Here is a 21,526-nt window from a genome sequence, read left to right as displayed (position 1 = left end):
GCTGTATCATTTTTATTTGACTTTTAGACTCGTCAATGTTTTTGTTACTAGGTGTGAACAACAGTCCTCCTCCGCACTCATCTGTAAATGAACAAAATTTTCTGAATGCTCTTAAAATTTGTCTTTGATTTCTTCTGGTTGTGAATTTAATTGTACGATGGAGTTGGTTCCTCAAAAGTTGCAGATGGTATTTTGCTGCAGTGTGTGTGTGTTTGTGTGTGTGTGTGTGTGTGTGTGTGTGTGTGTGTGTGTGTGTGTGTTTGTGTGTGGTTGGGTCTTTGAGAGAGAGACTCAGTTTGATGTCCTCTAAACTGTTGCATCCCTCTCCAATGGCAGTGCACTTTTACTTTGATCATAAACGTGCAGACACACACACACACACACACACACACACACACAGACACACACAGACAGACTCACACAGAGTGAAGAGCCCTCTTTACACTCCTGCCGGCTTTGAAGATCAGAGCTGCGCTGCCTATCTCTCCTCCTCTTCTTCAAACGTACTTGATGATATCAGCTCTTGTTTCAACCAGTGCCCTCTTAACTACCCTGTCAGCCATGCCACTTACCGCCCCCCCCCCCCCCCAAAAAAAAAACAAAAACAAAACAAAACACACACTATCAACCTCCATCAATGAGCTTTCATTAACTTCTTTTGGGGTCAGATGTGATTTTTAGATAATTGCCTCCATCAAAGACGCCGCCTGCTCAAGGTGCTCAGAGAAAACTCTGCCCTAATTAAGACCAGAGCATCGGAGCAGCAGGAGCTGTCAACCTGGTGCAGGACTGCTGACCGCTCCAATCCCTAATTGCCAGTGTTTCCAGATCCACTCCCTCCCTCTCCCTCCTCTCCCTCCTCTCCCTCCTCGTCCTCCTCCTTGTCCTCCTCCTCGTCTCCTTGTCTTCATTAGTCCTCAGCAGCTCCCTCTGATGACTGGTCAAACGTGCCTGCTGGACAAACAGCTCCAAATAGGCCTTCCTCCACTGACTCTGCCCTGCAGCACTCAACTGCCAGTGTGTGTGAGTCATTGTGCGTGTGTGTGTGTGTGTGTGTGTGTGTGTGTGTGTGTGTGTGTGTGCATCGTAATGCTCGTCAGCACAATAGAAACAGTTTGATTATTCTGCCACTGCAGTTGAGTTTTTATCTCTAATTGGTCGCCGCGCTCTTTCAGCCCGTTCCCATTCCCCCTCCGCCGCCATCGACCTTAATTTTGTTTCTTTTCATTTTCATTTTCTATTAATTCACTCTTTTACTCTTTATATCCCTGCATTTCTCCTTTCACACTTCCCCCCCTCCCCTACACCACCTCTCCTTTCTCTCTTTTAATCATCTCATATCATAAATTGCACATTTGGGCTCTCGCAGCAGGGAGCAGCTGAAGAAATTAACTTTTTCCACAGGGCATTTTTGTCCCTTAATCTGATTTTAGAGTGTTTTTTAATGGTCCTTTTTTACATGCAAATATAATGAGTGGAGAAATATACACTCGGTGAATCCCAGTGAGATGGGTTTCGACTTTAAAACACCATTAGAACCATGAGGCTTTCCAGAAGATTGTGGTTGTATTTATTTGCTTATTAAATCGATTGTTGTATTTGTTGCTCCAGCTTTCAATTGCTGTTGAAGATCTTTAGCCGTGCAAGGGGTCATGGATCATGGTCAGTTGCTCTGTCAGTTGATTTGGTCCAGTTTCAAATTTACCACAGTTTCATAATGATCCACTTCTCATTAAAATGTAAAAGATCTGTTTTAATCGCTTGGTTTAATATTGTAGAGTTGTATTCAGCGATCTTTGTCACTCTCTCTCTCCAGGTTCAAAGCCATTCAAAACATCCATAAAGTCTTTACCCTCTTCTGCAGGATAACTCCAAAATAAATATTTTTCTCGTTTCTGTTGTTTGTGTATATGTTGCAGTTCTGCAGGCTGTGTCTGTGCTGCTCTGCTTTTTCTTGTATAACACAAGAACATATGACCCATCAGTCAGCGATGGCCCATGGAGGACAAAAGCTGTCTTCATAACAGTTGGCATTCAGCAACAGAAAGTTTAAATATACATAAGGTCAGAGTTTCCCCTGCAAGGTGCCTCCAGCCACTGTTGATTTCTGACCGTGGCTAGAAGCCGTCTCTCCGAGGAGAAAATAGAAAACAACGATTTCTCTGACAAGCCTAAAGGTCATCCTGGAGGAGGGGGGGGGGGGGGTTGAAAACGCTCTATTCTGCTGTGGTGTCTCTAGACAGAGCCAGACAACGACCTGCTGGGCCGGATGATTGCCGCCTCTCAACGCTCGCACTTACCAGCCATATCCTCCATATCCTCCATTTCGCTCCCTCGAAGAGACCCAGCGTCCTCACTAAGCCCCTCGCTCCATCCTCCTGCATGTGGCCCGCACGAAATCAATAACAACACTCAAACGCTATTTCTCCTCTCAGGAGGAGTACGGCATGCATCAGGCGTAAAGGTTCACTGCAGCGTAAGTATGGCTTTTTCCTCAGGGGGAAAAGGCGGTTGGCGAAGGAGGTGGGGGGGGGGCAGGGTGAGGAAGTGAAGCTGATTTCGTTTTAACCACCAATTATTGCCCGTGTTACCCATGGGCGGTGAAGGGGCTGACCACGAAGCCAATCAGGCCGGCCGAACTGCATGACCCTTCCCCAATTACAATCACATGGTAACGATGGGTGATTATGTGAGTCCTCCAGGGCTTTGATTCCTCCCTGTTGTTTAATTACACACTCTACCACACACACTCTACCACACACAGTCTCAGTAATCAGAGGCCTCTGATGTCCCAAACAGCCTCATAACACTGGAGAAACTGTTTAACTGGCAAAACACCATCTTTATTCTACACTTGAATCGACAACCCCCCAAGGAACCACCCGCCCACCCCGTTGCCCTCCTCTCTCAAGGATACAGCCTCCTCAGGTGGTGTGGGAACGACCTCCCCCCCCTCATCCCCTCCACTATCTCTCAAGGTTAATCCCCCCCGCTCTGACAGCCATGTTCTCCCCGGGTCAGGGAGTCAGGCAGGCTGCGCAGTGGGCAGCCGGCGATGGTTCATGACGCCTGATGAAGGACGAGCTCAAGCAGAGGAAGCTTCAGATGCCGACGGAATGAGGAAACAGAAAGAGGGCGGACCTCAACGTCAGGGCAGACGCGACCTCTTGTTTTGTTCTTTACTAGGCCACCGTGGATGGATGGATGGGCCGAATGAAACCAGGGCAGGCTCCGGGTGTTTGCCACAAGTGGGACAAGGTTACTCTTCATCTCTCTCAGGCTGAGGATCTCACTGTGAAACGGGAAATGTAGCTGAGCTCATTTAAAGTTTCTATGTTCATCAATACTGGGACAACATTTTTAAAAGACATCTTCAAACAAGAATCAAGAACTGAAGCATTTAGTGGTTTGATAGATATTTGAAATAATCTGCAACAATGTCGACAAACAGCTCACACACTTTTTGGGTGGGTAATTTTTTATGTTTTAATATTTTTTACTTGATACTATTTACCTCTGAAATGTAGTGGAGTAGAAGTATCAAGTGTTGCATAAATACAGTACTTGAAGTATATTACTTGAGTAAATGTACACAACAACTGCAAGTGAGGCAGGTAATAGATAAATCTCCCTCTCACTCTATCTCTGAATCCATGCAACCCGTCTTCACTCCGTCTGTAGAAGAAACACAGAATCCTGCTGCATGTGGATAATTGGTTTACACAATGGAAAATTGCTCCTCAAGAACATTTCCTGATAACTGCAATTTCCTTTTCCTCCTTATATCTATTTTTAAAACCTCCAGTAAGAGAAGAAGAAGCCCAGCTGTATTCACGATGTATTATTAATCTGGAGAAATCATCTGGTTCAAAGCTTGGCTCGTGTGTCGTAACGAGACAAACTGCTGAATTAAATATAAATTAAATAAAAATAAAAAAGACTCAACACTCACAGTTTAGATGTGAAAGATCTTTTCATTTTGATCAAAGGTATTTTTCTCAGTTTTTGGAGAGAACAAAGCCAGCAGATCCAAATACATAAATGATAGATGTGTCTTATGAACCATTTATTGCATGAATCATTGAGCAGAGCTCGGTTTTCCTGGGAGGTTTGTTGAGGACAGATGTGAGTTTTTTAGGAATCTCTCCGAGCCGCTGCTGAGGAAACGCTGCTGAGGAAACGCTGCCTTCTCTCTAACGGCCTCGACCTCGACTCCATTGTCTCGACCTGAGCCGCCATGTTGGACGGGTCACATAATTCCGGCTGGAATGGAGAGCCTTCTCCAGACCATCCGGAGCATTTCTTGGTAATAGCCTGACCAAGCTGCCTGAAGAGGCCAATTCTGGCCGGCAAAGGCCCACTTAAATTCTCCGTGAGACGGGAGGAAGAGAGAATCGGGTCTGAGGAGACACTTAAAAGCCCCTGTGAGAAAATGGGATTTCTGACCTGCTCCACTGGTGCCGTAGCTCTGCTGCCAGATTGGCTGTCAAGGCGCTGCCAGGTGGGAGAGGGAGAGGCAGGGGGAGGCTGGAGGAATGGATGCTGCTGCTGCTGGTGTGGTGTAGACCGCCAGGACCTCATTAGCTCAACATTTCATCAAACACTGCGGCACAGAGGTGGCTCTCACCGCCTTTATATATATATATAACTCCATCCTTTCTTTCTACTCGTTTGTATCACTTCTGTCACTCCTCCTTTTCTTCTGTCTGTCTCCCTTTCTCTCCCCGTCTCCGCCCCTCCATCTCCCTCCCCTCCTGCTCCTTGAAGACTCATTAACCAGATGAGTCTGTTCTGCTGGTAATCGGCCACTAAGTCAAAGTCAGATGAGAATGATAATGACACAACTCCACACACACACACACACACACACACACACAAACACACAAACAGACACACATACACACATGCTGCTATAATCATTTGTTCTTGTTAATGCAATGAAAATGTAAATTTGTTTTTGCTATAAGACCATAAATAACCAGCATATTTCTGCTGGGGGGGATTTCAAGGCACATTACAGGGCTCTGCAGTCCTGGTATGTGTGTCATTGATTTTTGTGTGCAGGGGTTTGTGTGCAGGCACGGAAAATCCCAGACACACCCACATGATGCACACAAGACCATGTTTGTGTGCAGGCGCCTCACACACAAACACACACACACACACACACACACACACACACACACACACACACATGCAGCACCAACCGGCAGAGCAGTTTAACACAACACAAATAGGTTTGTTTTAATGATCATCCTGAAAAAGAGGTCACAAACTGAACAAATGAACCACAACTTAGATGTACAAATGTGAGACCTAAAATAAAACTGAATAAACAACAACAGCCACAAATCTCACTCTACAGGTCTGGTTTTCCTTTAACGATCATTTTCTCACAGGACTTTTTGCTTTTTTGCATAAAATCATAAATTATAACTCAACTAGAATAGCACACTATCGCTTATACAAAGGCACAGATTAAACATGCTCACAGAAATCAGTCTAAATATGCCTGATTTATTTCATGAAGATCCATGAATTATTCCCTGGGAAATCGTGAGGATGTCAACAAAAAAAACGGCTACTCTGCCAGAGGTGGAGGTATATTTCCCCTTTCTCAACTTATTGGTTTGTCATTCATCTTTAAGGCTTCGTCTTCTGGGATTATCTCATGTTGTTTTGTTATTTCAAATTAATTCTGATGCATTGATTATTTCTAATCACCAAAACATGATAGTACGTCTCTTTTATAGGATAAGAAAAGAAAATCCCTTTTTCTGGAAAGGATTTGCTGGGATTTAATTCACATTTCCATCATGTATCCAGTATTGTGGTATAATCAGTATAACATGATCCAATCAGCAGCTTCAGTTAATGTTCAGTTCAAACCTCATGATGGTTTTTTTGGTGGGATTGTTGATGCTGGTTTGAGTATTTCTGAAACCGAGCTCCTCCGTTCACAACAGGCTCCAGAGGTTTGACTCAGAATTGTGCAAACCATAAATATAAATCCATCCTGAGCAGCAGCAGCTGTGCAGATGGAAACGCAGTGTTAGTAATAGATGTCGGGGGAGGATGACCAGACTGGTCGGGGCTGATAGAAAAACTACGGTAACTCAGATAACCACTGATTCCAATAACACAGCTTTGAATGTGTTACACCAGGAGATCGACGGCCTGAATGTGCAGCAGACAGTTCTGACCACAGAGAACTGAGCCAACAGAGGCTCTTTGGTATCAGTGTGATGTTCCTAATAAAGTGGGCAATATATTCTATGCTTAATACTTTATAGGATCATATTTAATAAGCATCCAGATGATTTGTAAGCTGTAGTTCTGGAGGTAAACACACACACACACACACACACACTCTCTCTCCTCTGTTGTGTGCGAGCTGGAGAAAGATTTAAGGTGAATTTTTGGAAGACCTCGGGGTTTCTACCAATCACAAAGCAATATGACAAGCTACACACACCCAGGAGGCTCTGTCGGTTTCCATTTGTCAGCAAAGCATTTTCTGCCTCAAACACACAGTGAAGCTTTTCTACCAGAGTTCCCTTAGGTGTGCATTTCTGTCTGCCTTTGCATATTCTGTATAAACCGGGGATAAACACAACTTTCTGAGCATTTTTGACTTCTGAAAAAAAGTCTGTGGGTTTTTTATTATAAATCTGATGCAAAGCTAACATAGAAATTCTCCTGGCAGCGCTGCCTCGAGGGATCGGGAAGCCAAATATTTGGATGTGCAGGAGCTATTTTTTAAGAGCAAGTGTATTTTTCTTCTGCGGTTTCTTATTCCTTGTTTTTCTCTCCCCCTGTCGTCTGGGATCAGCCTCTGCGGATGCACTGCCAGACCTGCGCCCTGGTGACCAGCTCCGGTCACCTCCTCGGAGGCGGGAGGGGTGAGGAGATCGACCAGGCCGAGTGCGTCATCCGCATGAACGACGCGCCCACCGCCCGGGGGTACGCCCGGGACGTGGGCCGCCGCACCTCCCTGCGTGTCATCGCTCACTCCAGCATGCAGAGGGTCCTGCGGAGCCGCCACGAGCTGCTCAACGCCAGCCAGGACACGGTGTTCGTCTTCTGGGGCCCCAGCAGCTACATGAGGCGCGACGGGAAGGGCCTGGTGTACAACAACCTGCGGCTGATGAACCAGGTGCTGCCCAAGCTCAAGGTCTACATCATCTCCTGGCAGAAGATGCTGCAGTTCGACGAGCTCTTCAAGAAGGAGACGGGCAAAGACAGGTGAAGTTGCTGCTCCAGTACTTTGTAATCCTGTGAATACACTGGCTCTAGGATCAGAGTTTTCTCAGGTTTGAAGTTTCTGAGGGATTCGTAAAGTTTCTGCTCCTGCAACAGCTTCTCCCGAGCGTCACAGGGTCAAAGGACTCAAAAGATGGAGTTCTCACCCCGGCATTATTAGAGCTCAATGAAAACACCCCCTCACATCTACACATGCACAGTGTTCCCTCGTGGAGTCTGAGCCTTTGTGACTGAATCAGGGGGAGAATTGCAGAATAGAGGATTTGGAGAATAGCTCAGAAATCCATCGTTCTGAATCTGCCCCTCCAGTCTTTGGTAAATAGATGTTTCCAGTGAGCGAGCAGCTTCTGGTCATTTCTGCTCCGTTGAGCTTATTAGAAAAGAGGAGTAAGACCCAAATCCTTTTAATCTGTATCTCTCTAACGTTTAAGCAAAGTTTAGAGGAGGCTAACAGCGTGCAAAATGAGCTGCACCTTCAGCAAACCACAGCATCCTTCACCTAATATTTAAAATGACTCCCGTTGTCTTCGAGGATTCGGATCCTGTGGGAGAACGGCATTAAAACCTGTGAGTTCCTGGGCAATCAACCGCGTGATCGACAGCCCTGCAAGCATGTAATTGTAATTATGGGTTATGCCATTTCAGTGAAGGTAATTAAGATGGTGGTGGGTGATGCTGCATCCACCCATTTTAATCACAGTGGCGGAGGAGCAATGAAAAGCAGGTACCCCTCTGCAGCCCCGGTGTTAAATTGCGGAGCAGGAAATAGCTTCGGCTGGTGATTAGAGCCAAATGAGCTTCTGAAACGTTCTCTTTCCATTCAGCGCTTTATGTTTTGGTAACGCGTTATGATAATCACCAGCAGCTCTACTGTGGAGCACTGGTTTTTACTGAGTCGTGGTTTGGTTTGCAGGAGGAAACTGTCACAGGTTTGATCCCTTACACAGTAAATCTATTAAATAGAATCTTCTCAGCTCAGAGAAAGATTCAACATCCTCAACCAGGGATGAAACGGATCCAGAGCCGTGGTGCAGAACCTTTCAAGAACCTGTCAGGGGACATTTCCATTGTGAGAACATCCTTTGAGGGCCACACTAAATTATTGATCACACACATGTCAGGGTTTCTTTTGACAGTCGCCATGAGACCCGTCTGTGATGACACGTAACAGCTGTGTGGGTTTCTCATTCACCGTGACCTGAAAGCACATAGAGCCAGAGGGCTCCACCCTGAAGAAGCCCATTATATTAAGGTATTAAAATACATTCTTAGTTTTCTTTTATTGCAGCGAAAGGTTATATTTTTCTGAGTTGGTGTTTTATTTGTTATGTTTATAAATTCCCGGCTCAGTTTATATGTCGTATAAAGTCCGAAGGTCCAGAGAGACCAGGGCCCAGATCTGGTCTTGTTGAACTTGAAACTCTGACACCAGGGCTTGTGTTCATCAGAGGACCAAGAATTACATTTAGGATCTGAAGAGAGTCAAGAGAGTAACCTTTAAAGGTCATCCACCCCCCCCCCCCCCCCCGCTGCACATGTTTCTCCACTTACCCTGGCTGATACGACCGCCGCTCAGGTTGAAGGTTGGCAAACCGGGGCTGAAACAATATACTAATATTTAGATTTAATAATAAATAATAATAAATAAAAGATGAGAAATGTGGAATCAAAAGTTGTCCTGCTTTCTGGCTGATTTTAAAACGATGGCTTCCAAAAAAAAACTTAAATGGAAATAAAACCAATGAGAAGACTTTAACACTCCTCATATTAATACATGAAATAAAAAAATTAATTAATTAATGTTAAATTTTCCTTTTTTTCCATTGTTTGATGTCTGACTTGGGGGGGGGGGGGGATTTTAATTAATTTAATTAAATTAATTGGAATAGAGAATTTTCTCCACCCGCTGTTTTATTTCAGTGAGTCAGCTGATATGTGAACCAAATAAATATCTATACACATAACAGCCATTAATTGTTATTTCATTCCTCTGTAGCTCAATTTAAATGTGAGATTTATTTGAATTAAACGTTTTATCAAGTATGTGCACACAAACCTCTTCTCCACTCTTTATTTATTTCTTAAAATCTCTTGCTTAATAAAAAAGTAATAAAACTCTGACATTGCCGACAACCACGAGAAGGAAAATATTAGAAAATTGGGCAAATTGGAGTCAAAATGAAACCGAATCTACGCAGGAGAGAGTTTTGTGCCGGTGGAGGATTCAGAGGAGATGTGTATTAAAGGGACTGTGGTTGAAAGGAATGTGCTCAGAGAGACGCGGCACACGAGGGAAAAGGCAGCTACACTCTCGCCCGTCTCCCCCCGAGGAACACAAAAACAAAAGTGATGCAACCGACACGGAGCCAGGATCAGACTGTGACAGATGCAGACGACCTTGAGAAAGAGTGAAGGTCATTAAATCACAAAAACATAAAATTAAAATCAAATAACCTCTAATCGTTGGAGTCACTCAGGTTGAACATGCTGTGTGTGTGTGTGTGTGTGTGTGTCTCTATGTGTGTGTGTGTGTTTACCCCGTGCACTGATAATGATGTTCAACAGGTGTTTCAGCTTGAACCAATGTGACCTTTAGCTCCCAGCAGTCGTGTAACAACCGTTATAATGAGCTCCATGACTTTTCTCCTGCTCTTTAGAAACACAGCAGCAGCCTCCTCTCTAATCAGCTGCTCGTTTTAATTGCAGCTTTATTCCTTAAATAGTCGACTAATTTCATCAAGTATTCAATTTGTTATAATATTAAGACCTATTTGGTTCTGTGAAAGAGGAACCAGACGACGAGAGGATTCTCGATTCTTCTTTTTTTGTGTCAAAGGATTTTTTGAAACGATCTGATTTACAAATTGAAATACGATGTGAAGGACTCACACAGTTCAGCTGAGCTTCACTTTGGCAAGATTTACAGAACAGAACTGTGCAAACAGGAGAAGCAGCTCCGTCTCCTTCACAGGGATCAGCCCGTCCTCCTGCTCCCAGCTGGAGCCCAGTCTCTGCTTTTAAGACGACAGCCGCTGAGGCCGGGAGCTCGACATTTCACGCCACATTATTCACCAGCATGTTCATAAACAAGGAAATGAAGAGGACTTCTTATGTGAGATTAGCTGCATGCCTCCGACTAAGACCTCCACACACACACCGCTGATTGCCTGATGACAAAACGCTGTGCTCTGAACTTTGAAAGTTTTCCAATTTGCAAAGTGTGTGTGTTTGTGTGTGTGCACTGTTTGCATATCACAACAAATCAACGTGTTCCAGACAACCTGGGTCCTGTCTTAATTAAATGAAAATGAGAAAAGCCGATCACTTCGGCTCCACGCGGCTGTGTGTTGCACCAACACACTCTAATAAAGATGAAAGTCGCACAAAAGTGCATTGTCACTATTCATCAGGGCGACACTCAGCCGCTGAGGAGATTGATTCGGGAGATTTGGCAAAAACAGCAGGAGCAGATCATTTGTTGACACATCCAGTAAAACACAGTGTTGTATTAAAGGTCGGACCAGGGAGGAATAACACAGGGAGGACAGAGTTTGATTATTTCCTTAAATCACTTAATAACCAGTGGAGTCAAATGTCCAGAACGGGAAACTGACCCCAGTTAATCCACCAAACTCAACATCTGTCAAGTCAAGTGGGTCAAGTTATGCTAAATGCTAATAAATGCTCATATTCACCACGTGTTGTTTAGTAAGTTGTGACATTTCTGTGACAGATGAGAAGCGATGAGGAAACAAACCAGAATTTAGTCTTTGAGTTTGAATGGAAACTCTAAATTTAGAGGCCGAGCAGCCATTTTGTTCTTCAGTCTGAGAGTGGACGGTGATTCAGGGTAAATATGTGAAATGTCAAGAGGCAAACCAGAGATTCCAGTGATTCACTCACATCCCAGTAACCAGGACTCCAGCTGCCAACGCTGTCAGGCCCAGTATCTCAAATCGCTCTGATTGGTCCAGGTACAGCTCTGTTCTCCTGCTGCAGGTCTGAGGTCTGTGTGTCAATACGTCTCATATCTGGGTCAACGTGAACTCGCCAAGATAATTGCAGGAGAAAAAATGTGTTTTCTTCTTTGATGCCTGCAGCTGCTGGTGAAGCGCTGAGGATTCTGTTGTTGTTGTTCATTGTGTGTGAGTCACGTTTGGATCTGGTCTCACTGTCCTCATGCTCCTGTTGGATTCCTTCCTGTCAGGGTTCATTCATGCACGTTGGATCTGAGTTGATGTTTCACATGTAGAAAGCTTTTGAACCTGTGAAGACCTCTGCGCTAAATTTCATTATTTCAACCATGAGAAATGTTAAATTAAATTATATTTCATGGAAATCAACCCAGAGGTGGGAACGCAAAGCTTTGCCATCCCAGCACACTTTATTTCTCTGATGACACTGAAATCCTTTTGAACAGTCTGGTCTCATGTCCTCGCTCCCACTTCAACGCTGCAGGAAGTTGTGTTTCCATCCCGCCGTCCCCGAGCGGGGGGAAAGGTTCACGACACAAATGCTAATCAGGCCTTTTTATTTCAGGACTTTTTGGGGCTGAGTTGAATCCCCACTGCTCAGTTCTCTCTCCCCTTTTTGTTTCTCAGTGGATAAAGAGTTAGTTTAATGAAACAGCGAGAGTTTGACTACGTATAAATATATCTTCCGACATGTCCTGGAGCTGGTGGGGGGGGGGGGGGGGGGTCTTTCTGTGTGACCACTGCCAGTATGTTCTCCTGTTTGTTAGTCTCTGTCCGTTGGCCCTGTGATCTGCTGGCGACCTCTCGCCCAATGTTGTCAGCAGGGTTTGGTTCCAGCTCCACCAAAGGAAAATCATGATCGTGAACTAAAGTACTAAAGTGTTGTTTACAGTATTTGACGCCCACTTGAAGTGAAACATCACTGCTATCCACGATGGTTATGTGGGTTACTCCTCTGACATTGGATCAAGCCTCAAGTCTCTGATTCTTTCATTGAACAACACGTTTCACAAGGTGCAGAACTATCTTTGTATTATTATTTTTCCTCTGCCCCATTAACCTTTACTTCTTCAGCCATCCGACAGGGCTGATAATCCTAAAGTGTTGTTTTCTGTCCAAAATGCAACATGAAGGTCAAAGCGGGGATTCACATGCGTTAGAAACCTGCCTGTGGTGCTACCACATCTGTAATTATTGAGTTTGGTGATGATGAATGGTTTAATATAACTGCTGTGCATTATGGATTTTTATTTTCCTCCTACGTCACAGTCTCAACCTCCTGTTGGAACAATTAGAATCAAGGTTGCAGGGGTAACACACATTCATCTTGTGCTCTCATTTAAACACCTCATATCTGATGCATGAAAACATTTACTGGTCACCGGCCGTAATCTCATTGGAGACGAGGCTCAGCTGTGCAGGGGGGGGGGGGGGGGGAAGCACGTCTGGGCCCGACTCGGCTGATGGATTCTAATCTGTCCCCGCTGGACGCTTAATGTTTTCACAGCGTGGGAAATGAGAAACAGTTGAAAAGCAGTTTTCACTTCCACTGATCACCTCCGTCGGGCTGTTCTCATCGCCACCTGCTTGTTCGTCTGAGGAGAATTACACAAACACCACTGAACCGATTTTTATTTTTAAACGTGGTGATTTGCTTTTGGAGCGGGTTCGATTGAGGGGGTTGAGAGATCTGTGTGAATAAATCAGGCGCATGCAGAGTAGTTATATATCTGTGAACAGGTGAAACAGTGAACAAAGTTTTATGCTGATAAAGTGTCCAATCAGCGCTGGGAGACCAGAGGCATTAGCTCGCTGTGTGACCTCCTAATTTATACATTGATTTGATGAATATTGATTGTTCTAAAAGTGCTTTGGACCACAACAGCTACTGCCCCCCCCCCCCCTCCCCCACTGGACAGGGTCTGGCAGCGATCAGAGCTGCTACAGGCCAACGAGCCTCAGATCAGCAGCATCATGAGGTTTTCTGTCCCATCCTCCACGGGCCTCTGCCGCTCCACACGTCGGTGCTTCGAGTTGGATGCAGATTCTAGAAATGTGACAAATATGAGGTGGTTGATTGAGAAAAGATTCTTCCAATAGCTGCTCACACTTCACCCTGCTGAGGTGAGAAGATCTCAGAAACGTCTCCATCGCAACACAGAACCTTTTATGTGGCCCCTGTAGAAAAGATTCAAGTTTCAATGACGTTACACGTTCTCAAAACCAACAAGGGACTTTTCAAAAGAGCCTCAGATTAGAGTGGTTTTTTTTTAAAGTAGATATAAGACACACTTCTCTGATGGGCCTGTGTAGACAGGGAGGTTTCTGAATGCAGATCTGAGGAGACTCTGATTGGGGCACATTGCTGAGCTAAAGAAGACGGTTCTGAAGTTTAAGCTCGATATGTCATTTGGACTTTGTGCTCGACATGCAGACCGAGGCTGTTTTGTGATTAAGGGTTGGATTATTTGACAGGGTTCATTTGTATCAGTCGATATGTGGGATGGATCTGCATTTTAATGAAGCTGTGTGGGAATTTGAATGATCTCGCGTGCAGCCAGGAATATCGACCTCCGGATTTAGAGAAATCTTTATTCTGGCGTGGTACCCCAACATGAGCTTTTCTGATTATCCGTCCCAGTTAATCACACTCCAAAAAAACGAATGTAATGTGGTTCAGTTGTCAGCCTCGTGATCTCCCACACATGAAATCCATCTAAATGTCTATTCTCTTCTCATCTTTCCGCCCTTCCTCTGCAGGAGGATATCAAACTCGTGGCTGAGCACCGGCTGGTTCACGATGACCATCGCCCTGGAGCTGTGCGATAGGATCAATGTGTACGGCATGGTCGCCCCGGACTTCTGCAGGTGAGACAGTGGAGCTGAATGTGAAGCAGCATCATCGGCTCATCAGTGAACAGTTTTTAAAACAGAGCCGTACGCGGGGTCGCTCCACAGGCATACAAATGCTTAGAGGCAGAGGACAGCCGCCCCGAGAAGAAGGATTAAAAGTGTAAATATATTCAGGCAGCTGATAAATAAAATGTGAGTGTAGCTGGAGATGTTTTTTGGAATCCTCAAATTGCCTGTTAGTGAGAAATAAACAAGTCAGGGAAACGTCTCGGATAAAGCAAGTGGTGCCGCTCTCCCCCCCGTCTCACACGAGATGTTGAGATTTCACAGTAATTCTCTTTTGAAGGAAACAACTTTTGCGAATCAGTCGACAGATTTTTGTTTCCTCTTATCATTTTATTTATTTCTTTAAAAGCTCAGAGTCGGGGTCATGAGGAAATTCAGACCATCTGCTCTCATTTCCTGCTTCTCCCCCTGAACTAGAGGAAATCACACAGCCTCCCTCTGACTGGTGGAGTCGGCTCGTGTTTGATTGCAGGATGCTTTTTCAATTTCCTTTCCGAGCGCACGTCACCGATGTGTCATCTAAAAAACCAGATGATGATGACACACGTGGAACTCAGGCAGAGGAAAGCTGCCACGTTTCTCTGCTGTGTTTGGAACGAGTTGGTCCGTTATGTGGGATATGGATTATAAAATGTGATAATGCAGACTTGAGAGGATCCAGTCTATGAACTGGAGCATAAGTTATGTCCCTTGGTTTTTGGTTCTATGCTCTGATGCTGACTGTTATTGTCAGAGAACAGGTTTCAGGTCAGTGCACTCGATTCAGACAGTTCCTGTTTGTAGACTGGCCCTGAAACCATTTGGTCTCAGTGCAGCAGCTCATAAACAAATGTCCCGATTGAACAGATTAACACTTTTTAATGAGGAAGATCTTCAGCCGGTGGCTTTGGTTCCAGACAGGTGGTTTGGTGAAGCATGTTTTATTTTCCTCCTCCCAGTAGCTGCTCTGGTTATTGAGCATTGGCTCATTAACGTACGTTGAAAACCTCCATCGACTTGTGTCAGTGAATGTTGGATCAAACTGTACACAGTAACAACATGGAGAAGAATAAGGGTTTTGTTACAGGCTGTTATGGAAGTCAATGCAAAGTCCCATTGTGCCAGTTCAAACAAACTGTTGTGTTGTGTTACTGATGTTCGACTGTGAGAACATCCGCAACACAACACAACAATTCATTCAAACTGTTGTGTTGTGCTGCAGTTGTTCGACTGTGGGAAAACACATTCAGGTTAATCCTTTTCAAGCAGGTTTCATTATCCCAGTCACACTGAGCTGTAAGACTCTTTCATTTACTTTAATTATTTGACCTTCACGATATCCTACTGCCGAGTAATGGGTTTTTTATAAGTGGTTATTTCACATTTTGAGATTATATTCATAAAAAATAATAATAATTTCCGGTCCTGATCCATCCACATGTTTATATACGCAGCTGTTAATGGATTCCTGGCTTTCATATAGCACCTTCAATCAGTGCTCAGTGGTTTAGAAATGCAGGAAATGTGTTTTTGAATTACAATTGGTTATTTTCTTTCCCCTCCCAACTCCCCCCCCCATCATGAACAATTCTAACTATCCTCCCCCACTTTTTAAAACATTAGCAGACACCGTGGGTGCATGTATAATATAAATATATATATATTAGAGAAATGCAAAGAACCATGGGATACATAATCTGTTGTGTCTCCATCTTGCTCCGAGCGACCAAGGCTCCTGCCTCATTAGCGCAGTTTAATGGTTTGAATTACAGCTCACGTCTCCTTCACATCTCAGCAGCAACACTTTAATCGAGGACTTTTATTGGACAAGGAACAGATCTCGTTCGGTTTCTCAGTAAAAAGAACAAACTGTAAAAATGCTCAGTGTTTTTATTTTAGCTTCAAGCGTGGATTAAATCGTTTTATTATTATTTTTTTCTGGAATAAATTCAATCCGGACGATAACGGAAAGAATTGTCGGTTAATTCTTTCAGGTAATGCGTACGATTCTTTTTACTTCGTATAAGAAGTCTGTAGAATCTAACCTCATGTTAAATGTTCTGAGTTTTGATGCCACCCTCCTCCTCCTCCTCCTCCTCTTCTTCTTCCTCCCTTTCCTTTTAGCCGCTTCCTTCTCTGTCTCGGCTTCAAAAGAATAGTTTTCCATGTTATTAAGCTGCTGCTCTGTCACAGTTGCTCACATTTCTTAAATAACCAATCCCTTCTTTTCTTTTAAAGAAAACTGTATCTCCCATGAATGAAGCTGTGTTTTTAATGAATTCTTCCAGACTTCCCAATGAATCTTAATTTTCATCCAGTGGCCCAGTATCTCCAGTTTAAATTACACGGCGGTGAGGTGCATGTTTCCTCCGGCTGAGGATTATTTTTGTGACAGTTTCGCCTTTTTTATTTCCCTGAATATCTGCAGAGAGAGACTCAAACCATCCCTGTTAGGTTTTCACGTCGTTTATGAATCCTACACAACTGGATGACAACGTTTAGACACAACAAAAGGATTATTGTGTTGTGTCCTTCTGTTGAATTAGATCAAATCAGAGCTTCTTCCTTTCAAACATTTGGAAACGTTTCATTTGTTTTTGACCAAATAAAACCAAACCAACGATATGAAATAAAGAAAAACACAATAATAAATAGATAGATAGATAGATAGATAGATACTTTATTAATCCTGTGGTTAATTCAGATCATCCAGTAGCTTGTACACTTACACACCTCACCGACATACATACATAAATCACATATATATAAGGAGACCATATCACAGAGACAGGACCGGGTCTGACTCTATGGTACAGAAAGCAATGATGTGATTGTGTCAGTGTCCAGTAGGAAAGTGTTCTTGTGCTGCTGGAGTGAATAGTACAAAAAAAAAATATATATATAAATAAGTAAGAATATGTGAGCCAGTAAAGGGATGGACAGTGGGTTAGTATATAATGAGATGAGAAGAGTAGAGAAGGGGGGGGGGGCAGATTGAGGATGGTGTGATCGAGGGAAGGTGACTTCTGATCGTTGGTAGAAGAGGAGGAAGCCGAGCTCAGCTTTGTTTCGTGGCGACCGGATTACCACACGATGTTTAATGAACTGTCGGTTGTGACAGAGGCCATTGATATGATGGAAGAGAGTCCTGTGTGCAGCATGTAAATATAAAATGGCTTCGCTGTCTAATCCCCAAAAAGCGATTGTTATTGCTCAAACAAAAGCTGACGTCTAGGTAATTAAAACGAGGTAAATGTGGAAGACAAACAGCAGATCGCGGATCAGCCTTCTCCTGTCGCCACAAAGTGAAAAACACTCTGAGGCGTCACATTACACTCCAGTGACTGAGCGTGGCTGAATGTCAACTGTCTCTCATGTCCCTGTCCTCCACTGCAGGGAGCCTCAGCACCAGTCCGTCCCCTACCACTACTACGAGCCCCGGGGCCCGGACGAGTGCGCCATGTACATTTCCCACGAGCGCGGGCGGCGGGGCAGCCACCACCGCTTCATCACGGAGAAGCGGGTCTTTGCCAGCTGGGCACGGACGTTTGACATGCACTTCTACCAGCCGGACTGGAGCCCCCCGCCCCTGCCGGCCAACCGGACGCTGCAGGGGGGGGCCACGGGGGAGCCGCTGCTGCCCCAGAAGACGTGACCGGTGCTGCGATGGAGAAGCACACGGTAGAAACCAGCATCAGGACTGAGGAAAGGGGGGGGCAGCCGACTCTCACAGAGAGGATAACACACGACGTAGGCAAGAGAAAGTAGTTCTCCATGGATGAAGGGCGAGGCCGCTGGTCTGTAGCTCCGGCACTGAGCTCGGTTTTCTGAGGTGAACCAATTGAAAGTTGTACATCCCTGTTTGGAAAACCTTGTGAAGTGAGGTTACACAAGTGGGGAACATCATCACACTCTCCACTCTCAATGCATGCAGTGTCTTACTGTGGATCCTCCCTGTCTTTGTGCATATACACGTGTTTGTGTGACTGTGTGTGACTGTGTGTGACTGTGTGTGTGTGTGTGTGTGTGTGTGTGTTTACCACAGAGGTACAACAGAGGATACAAGTTGGGTGTAAGCTCCCCACAAAGCCTTTATTGGATAACGGCTCTGTGCAGGATTCACTGCGTACAGCCCAGTGAAAGAGAAATACCATCACAATGCAGCGCTGGAGAACCTGGAGGCTGACTGGTAATAATAGCCTGGTTTGGATTAGGCTGTTCGAGGGACTGAATTATTACTGTTCAGACGCCATATTCTCCTGCAGCTTTTCAAAGATTGAAGAGGTCAAGTGAACGTGAGGCTTCAGCCTCCTGCTTCATGCAACGAGGCCCCGGCCCCTGAGAAGGAGGCTTAGAAACCACCTCCCTGACTTTCATTCATTCTGCTGTGTGCATTGTGAGCGCACTGAAGTGTCCCTCAAGTCCAACTCTGCAAAGGTGCATTATCTGGCTGAGAAACTGGAGCGTGTAAAGAGGGTTTAGCCTGTGTGTGTCTGTATGTGTGTGTGTGTGTGTGTGTGTGTGTGTCTGTGTGTGTGTCTGTTTGTGTGCACACTTCCTCTGGCCGCATACATATGTATCATAAGGCTTTGGCAGCACCTGTCACCAGTTAATAATGTGATTTTTTTATCACTACAAGCTGCATTTCCATGTAAATGCACGGCCACGCCACACAGGACGAGTGGGAGATGAAGATGGAGAGCGGAGACGCGGCGGAGGCATCCATCTTGCCACGCTCACCTGCCGCCGATTCTCCCAACTGCCTCCAGAACGACACGGCTCGGAGGAACACTTGATTTTTAGTTTTATTGTAGGACTCATGAGTATGTGATCTGTCACTCTCCTCTCTGGATTGTGTTTTATGTGCTGTCTCCTCTCATTTGGTGGAGTCGATGCTACGTGTGCACCGCCTCTCTCTCTCTCTCTCTCGCTCGCTCTGAGCTCCTCCAGTTCTCCTCCTCCTCTGCTCGTCCTCCATGAATAAGAATCAGGTGTCAGTCAGACACAGACACTTGTTCTTAATGATACATCCTGGTGCAGAGTCCCTATCGATTCCTTATATCTCTGTAATGTGAGTAATGAGGGGACAGGTGCTGTGGGTCACCAGCTGTGTTGCTTTTCCATTCATCAGCAGCTGCAGGAGTTTCCCTTTGCTTTTGTTTCCCGGAGGAGTCGACTCGTCTGTGAACGGCTGTGGGAAAATGTGAATTAGTGATAAAAACGACCAAAAATACAATTATCTAGTGAAACCGAACCAGAGAAGCAGCAAATCCTCACACGTCACAAAGTGAAGCCAGAGAAATGTTTGAGATTTTGCTCGATGGATAATTTCAAAAGGAATTGTTCAACTTTTCACTTTCACGTCTGTAAAGTAAATATGTAGAAAGAGCTCATGAAAGATGAGCTTAGTACCATCGTAGAAGAAGTACTCAAACAATTCTCAAGTTTAAGTACCACTTTCCCTTTTATACTTCAGTTAAAGTAGGTACTTGTCTTTACAAAATACTAGAAGTATCAAAAGCAAAAGTAGCTGTAGATTGTGGCCAATCAACTGGTAGAACTGACTGACTTCCTGTCATGGAAGGAGGCGGAGTCTAATGACCTGCCAGCTCTGATTGGATAAAAAGACACATTTCGGTGAGACATTAAGGTGCAGCTCTAGTTGTCATGCTAAGCTAAGCTACGCTAACTGGACACTCACTCATATTTACTGTTCAGACTCAGCAGTGATGTCAACCGGAAGATTTAACCCGATAAAATACATTTTCCCAAAATATAACACAATTCCTTTTTTTGGTGGCTGAATAATCATATTCAGCCACCAGTCGATTGTGTTAACTTATGTCATGTCAGCACTTGTGTGCTCGTCTCTTTTTTGGTTGTTGTTGTTGCACATAATGGAAAATGTCAATCACCTCAATAAAATACTTTTTATCTGTCGTCTTTTGTCTTCCGCACTTTCTATATTTCCCAGTGAGATAATGACCATAGAAATGTGACTAATAGAGTTGGAGTATTTCCTCCTTGGCCTCTGGACGTGACAGTGGAACGCGGAGGTTCTGCTGAGGATGTGGCGGCGGCGCTGACTCACAATCCTCTAACGGCAGCTTTCATTAAAACCTTTCAGTTTCTCTCTCTCGCTCTCTCTCTCTGTCCTATGTGCTCCAGACATGAGGCTGTGTCACACTGAGACAATAAGGACAAAGCTGCATCCTCTTCAGGCCCCAGAGCTACAGACACATCCAGGACCACGTCGCACCACCAGGACATTTCCTTCTCGTGTTTGAGAGCAGAGCTGCCACTTCACCTGGAGATGAGGGAGTGCAGATCAAGGAACCAGTATAAGATGATGGAGGGAGACTCAGCATCACCAGAGGGTCCTGAACACTTCAATTATCCGACAGCCGAGCTTTTACCAGATCAATAAAATGCACTTAAAAGGCAAAATGCACTTAAAATGCATTCAGGAGGATTGATGGCTCATAAAGCAGAATATAACAAAAACTAGTGAAAAGGACTGAAGAACAGCTTTTCTTTGTATCCTCTAAAAGAGACAAAATGGAAGTTATCACCAGGGCTGCAACTCACAGGTTATTTTTTAGCATCTTTTTTGTTTTTATTCATCTACAAATTGGTCTATAAATATGGTTTCTAAAGAGTTCACCAAGCTGAATATAACATTTAAAGAGCTTTTAAATTCCACACAGAATCAAAACATGTACTTTAAGTCGGATTAAAAAAGTTTGGACTATTAGTCCTTGAATGTTTTATGAATATACTATCAGCGACTCTCAGCACTTCCCAGCAGAGTATAAAGTGTGATATGGTTAATTAAATGAATACAACTGGAGCCAGATAAGCAGCAGAACTGGATAAAGGGATTAATCAATTAAAAGATACATTAAATTAAGAGCATTTAAGTTTAATAAAATCAACACCTTCTCATGACATGATAACTTTGTGTAGGTGCCGAGTTAAACTCCACAAGACGATTAACACAATAACACAGAAAATTCATCCTGAACCTTTGAGGCAGCTGCTCATAAAGATGATGTTGATAAAAGGGTAAAAGAAAAACTTGCTCTGTTTTAATACAGGATCTTAAGTAAAACGTAATTTCCAATTCTACTAACACAAACATCTCGTATCAAGCAGTGGTTCTGTTGAGTTCTTTTCACACTTGACTTCATATGAAGGAACAAATCTCAAGCTGAACAATCTGGCCAGAGAAGATTAAGCAGCTCATATTTATTTCCGCTCTTCCGCTGCCTGAGGAAACAATAACAGTGTCAGCTTCTCTCCCTTCTCCTTCATTTCTATTTGCTTTAAGATTAAGATAAATTCTAAATTCTAAAATACAGGAGCTGAGCGCTGCAGAGCTTGATTTATGC

General features: G+C 44.3%; 1 protein-coding gene across 1 annotated transcript in view; it reads left to right on the top strand.

The window, feature by feature from the left end:
• Positions 1-20,075, top strand: part of st6galnac5a (ST6 (alpha-N-acetyl-neuraminyl-2,3-beta-galactosyl-1,3)-N-acetylgalactosaminide alpha-2,6-sialyltransferase 5a) — a 34,867-nt gene extending 14,792 nt beyond the window's left edge. The window contains exons 3-5 of the mRNA XM_062403845.1: positions 6,833-7,245; positions 13,998-14,105; positions 17,532-20,075. Coding sequence (XP_062259829.1) covers positions 6,833-7,245; positions 13,998-14,105; positions 17,532-17,790 — 780 coding nt within the window. The 3' untranslated portion in view covers positions 17,791-20,075. The remainder of the gene's footprint in view (positions 1-6,832; positions 7,246-13,997; positions 14,106-17,531) is intronic.
• The last annotated feature ends 1,451 nt before the right edge of the window (positions 20,076-21,526 follow it).

The sequence above is a fragment of the Platichthys flesus genome, chromosome 14, assembly GCF_949316205.1.
Source record: "Platichthys flesus chromosome 14, fPlaFle2.1, whole genome shotgun sequence".
Taxonomy (NCBI): Eukaryota; Metazoa; Chordata; class Actinopteri; order Pleuronectiformes; family Pleuronectidae; genus Platichthys; species Platichthys flesus.
Note: the sequence above shows the minus strand (reverse complement) of the source record. Positions and strands in the feature narration are given on the sequence as shown.